Source organism: Caretta caretta, chromosome 1, assembly GCF_965140235.1.
Source record: "Caretta caretta isolate rCarCar2 chromosome 1, rCarCar1.hap1, whole genome shotgun sequence".
Taxonomy (NCBI): domain Eukaryota; kingdom Metazoa; phylum Chordata; order Testudines; family Cheloniidae; genus Caretta; species Caretta caretta.
Genome location: NC_134206.1, coordinates 125,771,730 through 125,786,221, shown reverse-complemented (window position 1 = coordinate 125,786,221; position 14,492 = coordinate 125,771,730). Strand labels below are relative to the sequence as shown.

Genomic DNA, 14,492 nt, shown 5'->3' with positions numbered 1-14,492 from the left:
AAACAGTTCAAGTATTTGGGGGCAACCATCATTGATGAAGGATCCAAGACAGAAATTCTGTCAAGAACTGTGCAAACAACAGCAGCAGTGGCAAAGCTAAAGCCAATTTGGAGGAATAAGAACATCTCCCTGGAATCCAAACTGAAACTGCTGCACACATTGGTCATCTCCATTTTTCTGTATGCGTGGGAGACATGGACCCTTATGTCAGAACTTGAACAGAAAATACAGGAAGTAGAGGTAAGACACGTCCGTAAAATCCTGGGCATCTCCTACTTCGACCATGTCACTAATGAAGAGGTCTGCAACATCATCACCCAATGCGCTGGGTCATATGAAGACCTCCTGACGACTGTGAAAAAGCACAAGCTGAAGTGGTATGGCCATGTAACAAGATCATCTGGCTTATCCAAGATCATCCTCTAAGGGACAGTACAGGGGAAGAGAAGAAGAGGTAGACAGAAGAAGAGATGGATTGACAGCATAGAAGAGTTGACAGGAATGGACTTCGCGGAGACTCAAGCACTGACACACTATCGTTAGGGGTGGAGACAATCGGTTGATTGCTCATCAGTGATGGTGGCCCAACAACCAATGTGGTTATGGGAGTGATGATGATGATGTTGATGATGAATTTTGGAGTGCTTTTCCTTGCATCCTTAATAATGTTCTTTTTAATGTAGGTTTTTGTCTGTTATTAATATTGGTGGGGTTTATAGCATTGCCTATGATTAAGTTTGCCGCCTGCACATCCACTTCCAATTTCCTCTCCCAACAGCTCCAAGAGTTAGTCTTCTAGCTCAGGAATCCCAGTCACCCCCAACTCTAACTTCCAGTCCCAGTTTTCCTCTTCCCCACCACGAGCCTTTAGTCCAAGTCTGCTGCCCCCTTACAAGATCCTTGTCCAAATCTATTCTGCCGTGCTACCTTCCACCCAGAGGTTTGGCTCTCATCCAGGGGCATAGCCCTGGGTGGGCCTGAGTGGCTGCAGATCACACACTTAGCATCCAGGCCTTCCCAAATTGGGACCAGAGCCCCCGAAATCTACAGGCTGGGACTCCCGACCCTGGCTCAGTGTCTGCGAGCCTGGCCGCTTCCCCATCCTGCCGGCACTGCACACTGCTGCCCTGGTTTCTGGCCCCAGCGCTAGCCCCGCGGGCATTGTGCCTCATGGGGGCAGGTCTGGGCAGGGCTAGCATTGAGCACTGGGGCCGGAGACCAGGGCAGCTGTGCACGCACAGGCAGGAGGGGCACAAGGCTGGGCTGACGGACACTGAGCCGGGGTTGGGAGGGGTTGGCAGACTCAAGCCCCAGTGGGACCCTCCTCTACCCTATGGGCATGCTCTGCAGCTTGTCTGCCCTGGGTGCCTGCTGAGCAGTAAGCGGGGATGGGGAGAAGTGGGCCTCCCATCCCTCCTTCCTTCCTTGCCCCATTCCCCAGGGCATCTGTGCCCCTGATCCTTCCTGACCCCCCCTACCAGGGCCCCAATCCCTCCTGTCCCTCTCCCCTCACCCCCCATCGTTGCTTGCCCACCCGAAAGCTGGGGCCCACCCAGTTTTCCTATCTTAGCTATACCACTGCTCTCATCCCATCTGAATTTGATTCAGACAGCTTTCTCCTCCAGGCTACTTGGGCCCAGCAGATGGGGCATTGAGAGCACAGGAGAGACAAGCTCTCTTCTCTCAGTTCTAGTGTCCAGACCTTGCACAGCCTGCAGCAGTCTAGCGCCGAAATTGCACAGGGCTGGAGCTTGCTCAGTGTGGAAAGAATCTTTGGGTACTTTAGCAGCTAAAATCTAAGAACGCTCAACTGAACCTTTGCAAACTGCAGTTTTTCAAAAGGCTTATAAATTGTCTAGATTTGGGTGGATTTTCATGAGGACAGCAAAAGGCAAATCTGACACAAAGGCCACCCCGCCTGCCAAATGTCAGGTCCCTGTTCCAAAGCATCAGCACTCAATAGTATTTCAAATAAAAGGTCTCAAGACTGTTTAATGCAGATCATACAATGAATTCTTTGCTAGCCTTGTTCTCAGAAATGGCAGAACACTTCAGCTTTAGGCAAACACTGGACATGAAAAATTTCAATGTACGCAGTTCAATTCTGGTAAAGTTAGAAGCAACTGAAAACAGGGTCTTAGAATAAGAAGTGTTGGGCAACGCAAGAATGGGCTGTACCATCAGCCCCACCTATTATACAGTAATAATTATCATTCATCTTACTGTATTTACAGCTTCTATTATGGCACCCAGTGATCTGCACATTGTTAAACATGAGTTTGGAGTTATTCTCTCCTGGAACAGTAACATTACAGAAGAAATGGAGACATATTATGTGAAATATATTTTGATTTATAAGTTCAATACAGCTAAGGAAATAACAGTAAGTCACAACACACTTTACACATGATTTTGGTAAAATAAGATAATGCCCCTTATTTATTGGCTGTCATTTGCAGACCTTTCCTCTAATATTACTACTAATTGGCTATTGCATAGAACTCTTCATTATAATGCAGTTCCATGTTTTCTTCTTCCAGGAAAGACTTGGAGAAAAGGAAAAGATGATAAGACTTGGGTTACACTCTGGTTTCCATGCTAAAGTTAAAACACAGCTTTTTTCAAAAGAAACAGAAGACATTATAAAGGAGAGTAACTGGACTGAATTTACTTACAAGGCACCTCCAGGTCAGCTACTTTTCTGCATAGTGTTAGGATATTAAAAATGTCTGATAAAAAAGTTAGAGATGCACCAGTTCTGAAGTCCTGGCTAATAGCACTTTCTTGTGCTGGCTATTTTTTGGTATGCATTTCTAAGGAAGGATAATGACAGAGGTCTATAAAATCATGATTGGTGTAAATAGGGAAGTGTTATTCACCCCTTCACATAACATAAGAATCAGCAGTCACCCAATAAAATGAATAGGCAGCAGGTTTAAAACAAACAAAAGGAAGCACTTCTTCACACGATGCACAGTCAACCTGTGGAATTCGTTGCCAGGGGATGTAGTGAAGGCCAAAAATATAACTGGGTTAATAAAAAAGTTAGATAAGTTCATAGAATATCAGGGTTGGAAGGAACCTCAGGAGATCATCTAGTCCAACCCCCTGCTCAAAGCAGGACCAATCCCTAATTTTTGCCTCAGATCCCTAAATGGCCCCCTTAAGGATTGAACTCATAACCCTGGGTTTCGCAGGCCAATGCTCAAACTGCTGAGATATCCCTCCCCTCCATCAATAGCTCACAGCCAAGATAGTCAGGGATACAACCCCATGCTATAGGCATTATGGGAGAGATGGGTGGAAGCAAACTACAGTTACAAAATGACCACCTCTACTCTATTGACTCAGACATAGAAGCACCCCTCGATCCTCTTGGACTTCCCTAGCAACTGAATGGATTATGGAAGTCCCATAGCACATGGTTGCTGGGGAATCCCAGGTGGGCTCCTTAAGCGACTGCAATAGGAATTTTTGAGTGTTTCTGCAAATGTCTCCAAAGGGACCTCTGGCAATAGGAATAGAAATGTTCCCAATGTCCTATAAGGCAAAGGGAGACACATCCTTTAACTCAGTTCTAAAAACGTGGATCCCTCTCTGTCTCTCTCCTGGATATGTACTGGCACCAGTCACTTCAAGGATCAATGTAAAGCAAGCAACATGCTAATATCCTTCTCTTTTCTTTCTTGCTTTCTTTTTTGGTTGCAGTATATATCCAAAATCTCTCATGCATCATATATAACATTTCCCATTTAAATTGTACCTGGGACATTAAAACAGAAGCTCCTGAGGATGCTCAGTATTTTCTTTCCTACAGGTAAGGATCCTGTTAAAACAAGCACAAAATAATATTAAAAAATCACCAGAGCTTTATATTACTTCTGTTTGCTTCCTACAGGCACAGCAGAGAAGAGTTTCAATGCCAACTCTATTTAACAAACACAAAGAACAAAAACATTGGATGTCACATGAAAGAAGTGTATTTTAATCACGCTAATAAAATCAGATTTAATATCACGGTAAAGGAACTCAGCAACAGTTCAGAAAACCGTTCCTATTACAAAAAATTTACACCTCAAAGTCTAGGTAGGTGTTTTCATTATTGCCTAGCATTGTGAAATGTTCAATTGCTTGTGATTTCCTGCAGGGGAGAGGGGGAAAAAAGCACAACTCACTGCATTCAAAGGGGTATATTCTGTTTCTATAATGCATTGACATTTGTAGGAGTTTGACATAAAGCTCACAAACCAAAGAATCTCTTATACAAATCACTTTGTAATTCAGGCTGTTCGAAAAATGGTAATGATTGTTTTGTGAAAAAAAAAATCAAATGTTTCAAAATTGTGTGTGTCCTGCACAATTTGAAAAGTAATGATTTGTAGTTTATTTAGAACATGTCATGAAGATTTTTATAGAACATTTGTGTTTTTGAAGTTTTCGTTTCTCCTAATTTCTTCCCCTATCCCCGCTTTCCCCCCATTTTAATCCTTTTTATTTCTTTCCCTCCTTTTTTGCCACCACAAAAGGGGAAATAAAAACAAAAACTAAAAACCAAATCCTCAAAATTTTCATGTTGGTGTTTAGTTAAAAAAGGAAGATTTTAAACTATACTTATTGGCAATATTCATTTTTTAAAATGAATTTTCATTGAAACCTTTTGATGCAAAATGTTTTAGTTGAAGAGTTTCAGTGAGTGCTATTTGTAACTCTGTTGATAATTATGGCTGATCCGATAAATTTCTTATTCATTTACTTCTATGGATTAAACCTGGGGAAGAGGGGGGAAAGCTTCTCATAAAAAGTCTGGGTATTTTCCTAGTTGGTTCTAGTTCACATCTCAGTTACAATAAATACGTAGCCACCCTTTTACATTATGAACCTAAAGGGTTGTAGTCAAACCTCAGTTACACTGCCATAAATCTGGAATAACTCTAGATGATCTGATGGTCCCTCTAGAGGCCTTAAACTCTATGAATTTATTAACTCCATTGATATCCGAGCAACAGAAATATTGTCGCAGGCAGTCCAGATTTACACCACTATAACTTATTTCAGAAGATGGCCCACCATGTTTACTCTCATCTACACTCTGACTCAGATTCTGAATTCATTTACACTGATTTACATCACTGGGATTTACTGGCATCACCTCAGATTTACACGGTAACTGAGATCATTATGTGGACCTTCAAACGTATTTCTGGTGTGAACTCTTTGTTCAGACCCTAGGAAAACTTGTGCAGCACTACATTTTGGTTTAGCTTTAAGCTACACTAGACTATTGCGATTACCTAACCAAAATGCGGACAGCATACTTTGACTGAAACTGCCAAACAGAAGCTGCAGTCTGCCAGTATACTGTATTCCATTCACATGCCTGCTTGTTGAAAGAATGTGAAATAGTCTGTTTTTGTTTATTGTCAGAGAAACTGAACCCTCCAATCAATGTGTCTGTATCACTTGAAAACAGAAGCGTTAAAATTAACTGGAAACCACCACCTACTATTGGTTCAGCAAAAAAAAATTGCTTTACATACCAAGTGAAAATTACAGATCTAAAGGTAATATATGGTAATACTTCTTAACCAATATAACCTCAGCTCTATACTAACTAATTCCCCGCTCAGGTTAAACAGAATCAAGTCTTGGTTGAACTTCTGAGAAATTCCAAGCCCTGCAGCAAATGACCTAGCATTTACCATCCTTTCTTCTCAGTACAGCTGGTCAAAAAGTGAAAACCTATTTTCATGAAGATGTAGAAAGTTTTTTTCATTTTGAAAGGAATCAGGTTTTCATTTGTTTTGTTTTCTTTTTTACTGAAAACACTATAAAACGATTACTGACGTTTTTCGTTTACTAAACAGCAGATTTTTTGGTAAAAGAAAAATGTCAATAGCCATCTCAACATTTTCAATTTTAAAAATATTGGCATTCATTATTTTGTGAAAAATGAAAAAAATAATCAACAATACTGACAAATTTCCATGAGAAATGTCGATTGAAAAGACCAGTTTGACTCTGAATCTTTGTGTTGAAAAATTTTGAGCAGTTCTACTTCTGAGTCATTGCTGATCAAAACTTCCTGAGCAATACTAGGGTGTTAGAGAGGCTGTTTCTGAGATGAAGGCTCACTTGTTATTTAAGAGCTTGTGATATGTTTTGCAAGAGGATGGGTATGTCCTGGTCAAATTAAAGATTTGCTATTTTATTGTACTCCTTTCCTAAATTTCATTTAGAGTTTCAGTATCTCTGAAACTGGTGAATAGAAGTAACAGATCTCCATAGGCATTGGCATAGGCATTTTGAGTACTTGTGTGTATGAGGGGTGTTATATGCATGCAAGTGTTGTCATAATTGCAGTATTTAGTTTAAATTGTGAAAGAGTACATATCCTAAACTCTAGGCCTTATGCTTATCTTCCCTTAAGAATGTCTGCTAAATGTGTTTTTTGTAGTTCTTGCTATAGTTTTAAATTCATATAGATATAGATATGTTTTGAAACAAAAGACACTGGAAGTTAAAAACAGAGAACGGCATCCACAATTCATGCTTCCAAAGCTGAGTGTAGACAGAACTCCATGTGCACAAGAAGCAAGTTGTGGGAATTCTGAATTTTGTCTGTGCTCAGAGTAGAGAGAGCACCCTGCACTGAGCTACTGGTGAGCTGGGTCCAATATAAGCTATAACCTAGGATTAAAATAACATTGGAAAACTCTGGACAATGGACTGGAGTATTTTTGGACACCAAGAAGGAAACATCCTTACTCAGAAAAGCACTTAAAGATGTGTTTAGGTGCTTTCTTGAATTGGGGCCTTAAAGCACAATGTTGCATTTTAATAGGAAATTAGTTGAATATAAAAATTTCAGCATGAATTTAATTACGACTTGCCAACTTTCCATCAGACATTTTTCTCCCTTCAAAATAAAAATATATTGGAAAAATAAAACTAGATATGTAGTTCACTCTCAAAATATGTATTTAGTCCCCAGTCCTGCAAGGATTTACTCATGCACTTAATGTTACACACATTGAACTCAATGGCAGTATTCACCTGCATAAAATACATATGTAGGTCTTTGCAGGACTGAGATTGTAACCTGTGTATTTCAAATGCCATAACTTGTACGTGATGGCAAAATTCCTACAATAAAAGATCCAGTGTTGGTTTTTCATGAGTGCTATGAAGATTTGAAAAAGCTTCCCTATATAGCTCAAGCATCTAAATTAGTTGTACTAATGAATACAGTGTAATATTAATATTTTGTAATATTTATTTTAGAGATGGACCTCATCTGTCTTAGTTTTTTTTTTAAAGCACCTGACACTACAAAATGTAAGCAGCTGAGCTGAAAAGTTATGGTCAATTTATCTGGACAGCTAAATTGTAGGGCTGTCAATTACTTTCAGTTAACTCAAAAAAATTAATTGCGATTATTAATCACAGTTATAACAATAGAATATGAATTGAAATTCATTACATATTTTTGGATGTTTTTCTACATTTCAATATTGATTTCAATTACAACACAGAATACAAAGTGCACAGTGCTCACTTTATATTGTTTTTTTATTACAAATATTTGCACTGTAAAAATGATAAAGAAAAGAAATAGTATTTTTCAATTCACCTCATACAAGTACTGAAGTGCAATCTCTTTATTGTGAAAGTGTAACTTACAAATGAAGATTTTTTTGGTTACATAACTGCACTCAAAAACAAAACAGGGTAAATCTTTAAAGCCTACAAGTCCACTGAGTCCTACATCTTATTCTGCCAGTTGCTAAGACAAACAAGTTTATTTACATTGACAGGAGATACTGCTGCCTGCTTCTTATTTACAATGTCACCTGAAAGTGAGAACAGGTGTTCACATGGCACTTTTGTAGGCGGTGTTGCAAGATATTTACCTGCCAGATAAGCTAAAGATTCATGTGCCCCTTCATGCTTCAGCCACCATTCCAGAGGACATGCTTCCATGCTGATGATGCTTGTTAAAAAAATAATGCATCAATTAAATTTGTGACTGTACTCCTTGGGGGTAGAATTGTATGTCTCCTGCTCTGTTTTACCTGCATTCTGCCATATATTTCATGTTACAGCAGTCTCAGATGAGGACCCAGCACATGTTTGTTTTAAGGACACGTTCACAGTAGATTTGACAAAACGCAAAGAAGGTACCGATGTGAGATTTCTAAAAATAGCTACAATACCCGACCCAAGGTTTAAGAATCTCAAGTGCCTTCCAAAATCTGAGAGGGTCGAGGTGGGGAGCATGCTTTTAGAAGTCTTAAAAGAGCAACACTCTGATGCGGAAACTACAGAATCCAAACCACCAAAAAAGAAAATCAACCTTCTGCTGGCGGCATCTGACTCAGATGATGAAAATGAACATGTGTCAGTCTGTACCACTTTGGATCGTTATCAGGCAGAATCCATCATCAGCATGGAAGCATGTCTTCTGGAATGGTGGTTGAAGCTTGAAGGGACATATGAATTTTTAGCACATCTGGCATGTAAATATCTTGCAATGCCGGCTACAACAGTGCCATGCAAACACCTGTCTCACTTTCAGGTGACAAGAAGCAGGCAGCATTATCTCCTGCAAATTGTAACCAATCTTGTTTGTCTGAGCGATCGGCTGACCAAGAAGTAGGGCTGAGTGGACTTGTAGGCTCTAAAGTTTTACATTGTTTTATTTTTGAATGCAGTTTTTTTTGTACCTAATTCTACATTTGTAAGTTCAAATTTCATGATAAAGAGATTGCACTACAGCACTTGTATGAGGTGAACTGAAAAATATTTTTGTTTGTTTTTTACAGTGCGAATATTGGTAATAAAAATAAATATAAAGTGAGCAGTGTACACTTTGTATTCTGTGTTGTAACTGAAATCAATATATTTGAAAATGTCGAAAACTTCCAAAAATATTTAAATAAATAGTACTCTATTGTTAACAGCACGATTAATCGTGATTAATTTTTTAATCGCTTGACAGCCCTACTAAATTGATATCTACCCATTCTTTGAAAATCACAAGATAAAGTGGAAGTGTGCTAGTTGCATATTGTTGCCTTTGTAACCCACATGCACTATTAGAACTGTACTTTTCCTCTTCAAAATAGACACGTGCATTGCTCAGCATTTTCAAATTCAATGCAAAAAGTTAGGTTTTAGCAAAGTCTGTATTTAGACACTTAAACACAAGGATGCTGAGTGTGTGAAGTGTTGAGCACCTGTAGCCTTTGCTGAAGTCAGCATGTGACTAGCTCTGTGCATAAGGAGGGCTCACACAAAGCACACTGTCAGGATCTAATCTAAGTATCATACAACAAAGGACAACAATGAATAAAGCCTGGAGATGGGGGCAGAGAAGGATGAAGGTCATATCAGTGAAAGGTTGTTACACAGGCTAAGTTTGGTATTTTAGAGGAACATTTGTCAAAGCCCAAAGGACAGTTAGGTGCTTAACTTCCATTCAAAGTCGATGGGAGTTGGTCACCTAAGTGCCGTGTGTGCCTTTGAACATGCCCCGTCCCCCATCCCACCTGAGATGTTTTAGTTGCTTTTATAAAAAGTAGCATATTAACATTTTTGGCATTCCTGGACCGAAGGTTGAGATGGAGGTCAGGAAGGATTTTCAGGAGGAGAGTAAAGTCACATGGTACACAGGTCACACCTATGCTGTGCACCAGCCCATGCCGAGAAGACAGCACGCTAAATCTTTTTAAAGGTGTAGTGTAGCCGGCATCTCACTTGCTTCCCCAGCATAAGAGCATAAGAATGGCCATACTGGGTCAGACCAAAGGTCCATCCAGCCCAGTATCCTGTCTACCGACAGTGGCCAATGCCAGGTGCCCCAGAGGGAGTGAACCTAACAGGTAATGATCAAGTGATCTCTCTCCTGCCATCCATTTCCACCCTCTGACAAACAGGCTAGGGACACCATTCCTTACCCATCCTGGCTAATAGCCATTAATGGACTTAACCTCCATGAATTTATCCAGTTCTCTTTTAAACCCTGTTATAGTCCTAGCCTTCACAACCTCCTCAGGCAAGAAGTTCCACAGGTTGACTGTGCGCTGTGTGAAGAAGAACTTCCTTTTATCTGTTTTAAACCTGCTGCCCACTGATTTCATTTGGTGGCCCCTAGTTCTTATATTATGGGAACAAGTAAATAACTTTTCCTTATTCACTTTCTCCACACCACTCATGATTTTATAGACCTCTATCATAGCCCCCCTTAGTCTCCTTTTTTCCAAGCTGAAGAGTCCTAGCCTCTTTAATCTCTCCTCATATGGGACCTGTTCCAAACCCCTAATCATTTTAGTTGCCCTTTTCTGAAACTTTTCTAACGCCAGTATATCTTTTTTGAGATGAGGAGGCCACATCTGTACGCAGTATTCAAGATGTGGGTGTACCATGGATTTATATAAGGGCAATAAGATATTCTTGGTCACCTAACTGCTGTGCCTTTGAACCCTCCCCTTCTCCTCTCCCCCTCCCCCCCGGAGATGTTTTAGTTGCTTTTATAAAAAGTAGCATATTAACGTTTGGAGTTAACACCACTGGAGTCATTTTGCCTTGCAAAATTATAATGATTCCAGACCTCATTGCTTAGATTATCACAACTTCCCTGCACAGCTCTCTGCCTCTTAGTTTATTCCTTTGTATCTTTCTTCCACTAATGATTCTCCTTGTCAGTAACAGTCCCTTCCCCTCCTTTTTTTCTGCCTCTTGTAAACCATGTATTATTGCACATGTATGATAGTCGGCCTGAATTTTCATAAATGACTAATTATTTTAGGTGCCTCAATTTTTCAGTGTCCAACTTGAGAGACCTTAATGAGCCCTGACTTTCACAAATGCTGAACACCCACTCTGAAGTCCATTTTAAGGTTAGTTACCCCAAAATTGTGGCACCCAGAATTGCTAGTTATTTTTGAAAATGTAAGCTATTTCTTTAGGGAAACAAATACAATTCTGTGACAAAATCAAGCCAAAACAAACACTAACAAAAACAAAAGAGCTTGGCCTTAGTATGGTTTTCAGGCTCACTCTAATTGAAAATCAACAAGGAGTCATTGCTTTTTGTGTATTAAAATTCTCCTGTTCTGTAGCTTCTCATCTTATCAGCTCCCAGGCTTTGCCCTTTTGTTTTGGAATCTGACTTTTCATATACCCCAGCTAGCAATCAGACTGTGATTTACCATAATCACTGTCACTAAAAATATATCTATATTAGGTTTGAAAGAGAGACAATGACATTTGAGATCTCTAGTATTATATGTTTCTGAGTTGTATTGCTAAATCACTAAAACAAAACCTGTGCTAGCCTGTAGATGTGTCTGAAGAGGAATATGTGCATCCAGTTCATGATCCAGCAAAACAATATGTTGTTCAAGTCAGAGCAAAGAAAATAACATGTATAAGTAACAAGATTTGGAGTGAATGGAGTGAACCAGTTTTTATTAATGATGGTAAGTTACCAGACTTCTATGACTCATAATATATAAAAGGGAAGAACTTTAGCTGCCAAAAGGCAATGCCAGAACAAATAGGAATACGGGACCACGTCTTGGGGGTCAGCCAGACTACATGCAGTGCAGGTTGAGAGAAGGGGTGCAAAGATGGAGTGAAATGCCTAGGAGCCCTAGTCATGGACCAGGACCACTTTGTGCTAGGCACTGTACAAACACAGGACAGAAAGACAGTCCTTGCCCCCAAAGATCACACTCCCCTGATCCTGGGGCCACTGTGTGCAGGGCTGTTCTCTTGGCTGGCTGCTACTTGTTCCAAGAGGGAAAACTTCGACTGGGGGTTAGCACAGTATAGGACCATCCCAGACCTGACTCCTTTCCTCCAGTCAAATCCCTTACCCTAAAGCATGGAGCTATCTTAGTGGCCTCTTTATTGGCTGCGCATTACTGGAGAACTTCCTTCTGAACTGGAGTGATCTTTCTGAGAACAGAAGCACTAGCCCGATGAACAAAATCCATCAATGGCACAAATGCAAAGCAGCTATGTTGCCCTCAAAAGAGTTGGCCTAATATATTCAGCCCTGTTAATAGATCATGGGGACAATTTTTCATTCTGGCAGAGCTAGAAATTGGAAGAAGTAGGAAATTAGGTTTGTGCCACCTTTTCATCTCTCCACATTCCGGAGCTGTCCAATTTATACTTCCTTGCCCATGGCCCCCAGGGGACATTGCAACAGCCAAGCAGAACTGGAGCACACGGACACTTGCCTACACCCACTATGCCAGGGTTATGCCACCTCCTTGCCACCCAGGGAAACCCCTATGCTGGGGTATTCCTGATGAGAGAATCTGCTGCCTTTCTGGTATCTTGATGGTGTTAGACTGGTGTAAAGGGGCCACAGAGCAACAGAGCACTTAGCCCTATATGCATATATATGGAAATATATATATTTGTGTGTATGTGTGTACCTGCGCACAAAATCTTACACATATCTAATCATTTCTTCAGAGTGTCCTTCAGAGGATCCTCCTCATCTGCCCTCCAGCTTTCTGTGGGGCTTCTACAGGGCTCTATCCTTGGTCCCCTTTTCTTCTCCATCTTTCCACCTTAGCTCTGCCCAATCTCATCCACAAACACAAATTCAACTACCATCCCTGTGCTGGTGACTCACAGATCTACCTGTGTGCCCCAGACCTGACTCCTGTCCAAATGAAAATCTTTGCCTGTCTTTCTGACATCTTCTCGTGAACATCTAGCCATCAGCTAAAGCTTACCATGGCTAATCTTTCCTCCCAAACCCTTCCTGCTGCCTCCTTGCTTGATCACTATGGACAACATCACCATCCTGCCAGTCACTCAGCCCTGTAACCCAGGCATCGTCTTCAGCTTGACATGAATCAGGGATGGCTCAGGGGATGTAAAATATGTAAACAAGACTTGATCCTTTGAGAAGAGAAAATGGGTTTATTCACCCTCCACCCATAGCCACTAAGAAAAAAGAAACAAAAATTGAATAGGAGAGTTCCCTAATATGAGTAGTCGTTGGTTTCCTGCTCTTCAGATATGAACAAATCTAAAAGAAATTGCAAAGGTGACTGTGTTAAAAGCAGACATGGTTTACCGTAAACTCATGCTACACCCCGGGATGAGCACAGAATCTTAGAATTAACCATATCCAATGACAGTATCCTTGGATATTTGGGGAATATGTTCCACTGCTTCCTCCCCCTCAAAAGCCAGTTCGCCAGATCCCCCTTCCTGCACTCCACCCTGCAAGTACTTCTGGTCCTCTTTTTCCCTTCCTTCCCTCAGGAGTTTGCAAGGTTTGTGTGCTAGGGTGGGGAAATTGCCAGGAGCACAGCCTTCCTTTACCCATCCCTAGATCTCTATTGAGCACAGTACTTAAACACGTGCCTCACCTGAAGCAGTCCCTGACTTCAGCCTGTCTGAGACCTTCCTGAACCAGGGCCCCGGAGGGCAGGGAAATGTCTGCTGTTTTTTTTTTTCCTCAGTCCCCAAAGAGTGTGGTCAGAAGGAGAGTAGACCTGGTGTTTTGGCTGGGGTAAGGAGTGCTCCGAGCTCCTCTTTCTCTCTGGTCTATCTAAGGAGACCTAGAGTTAGCTGAGTCATTCACTCAGCATAAAACTTGCTGCTAAAATGGAAAGCAACAGACCCTGCTCTGAATTTATCTCCGACACACACATTTGAGAAAAATACCTAGTTCATCTTAAGGTGTATAAAGATTTGTTAAAGGCCATTCTTACATTCCACTCTGCCTACCAGTCTGTAAATTGCTTAGCCCTGGTCTACACTAGGATGTTAGGTCGAATTTAGCAGCGTTAAATCAATGTAAACCTGCACCTGTCCACACGATGAAGCCCTTTATTTCGACTTAGAGGGCTCTTAAAATCAATTTCCTTACTCCACCCCTGACAAGTGGATTAGCGCTTAAATCGTCCTTGCCGGGTCGAATTTGGGGTACTGTGGACACAATTCGACGGTATTGGCCTCTGGGAGCTATCCCAGAGTGCTCCATTGTGACTGCTCTGGACAGCACTCTCAGCTCAGATGCATGATTGTTTGCCGTTGCTCTGACGCAGGGAGGGGCGACTGACGACACAGCTTACAGGGTTGGCTTACAGGGAGCTAAAATCAACAAAGGGGGTGGCTTTACATCAAGGAGTATTTCAGGCAGGACTTCACGGAGGGTTCCAATAAGAAATGGTGCACCTAAGTTATTGTTCTTATTGGAACAAGGAGGTTAGTCTGGCCTCTGATTGATACATGGTTAGATTTATCTCGCTGCACCTTCTCTGTGAGTGACTGCAGTGTGACTAGACGAATGAGTCCCCTAGACGTGGGGCGGGTTTGCAAATGAGTACAAATCTGGTCTATTTCTTGTTTTGATACACTCCATCTATCTTTTACATCTTTGGCTGGCAGCAGACGGTGCAGAAGGACTGCATGCCATCTACATCTCATGGCTGCTCGGCAGAAGATGGTATAATAGG

The 14,492-nt window shown here is 41.2% G+C and overlaps 1 protein-coding gene across 2 annotated transcripts in view; it reads left to right on the top strand.

Moving 5' to 3' along the window:
• The window catches only part of LOC125640734 (interleukin-5 receptor subunit alpha), a 28,828-nt gene that overhangs the window by 5,727 nt on the left and 8,609 nt on the right, over positions 1 to 14,492 (top strand). For both annotated transcript variants that reach the window (XM_075131041.1, XM_048859590.2), the window contains 6 exons: positions 2,235 to 2,383; positions 2,541 to 2,688; positions 3,709 to 3,817; positions 3,899 to 4,086; positions 5,425 to 5,561; positions 11,336 to 11,480. In XM_075131041.1, the coding sequence (XP_074987142.1) occupies positions 2,235 to 2,383; positions 2,541 to 2,688; positions 3,709 to 3,817; positions 3,899 to 4,086; positions 5,425 to 5,561; positions 11,336 to 11,480 (876 nt within the window). The remainder of the gene's footprint in view (positions 1 to 2,234; positions 2,384 to 2,540; positions 2,689 to 3,708; positions 3,818 to 3,898; positions 4,087 to 5,424; positions 5,562 to 11,335; positions 11,481 to 14,492) is intronic.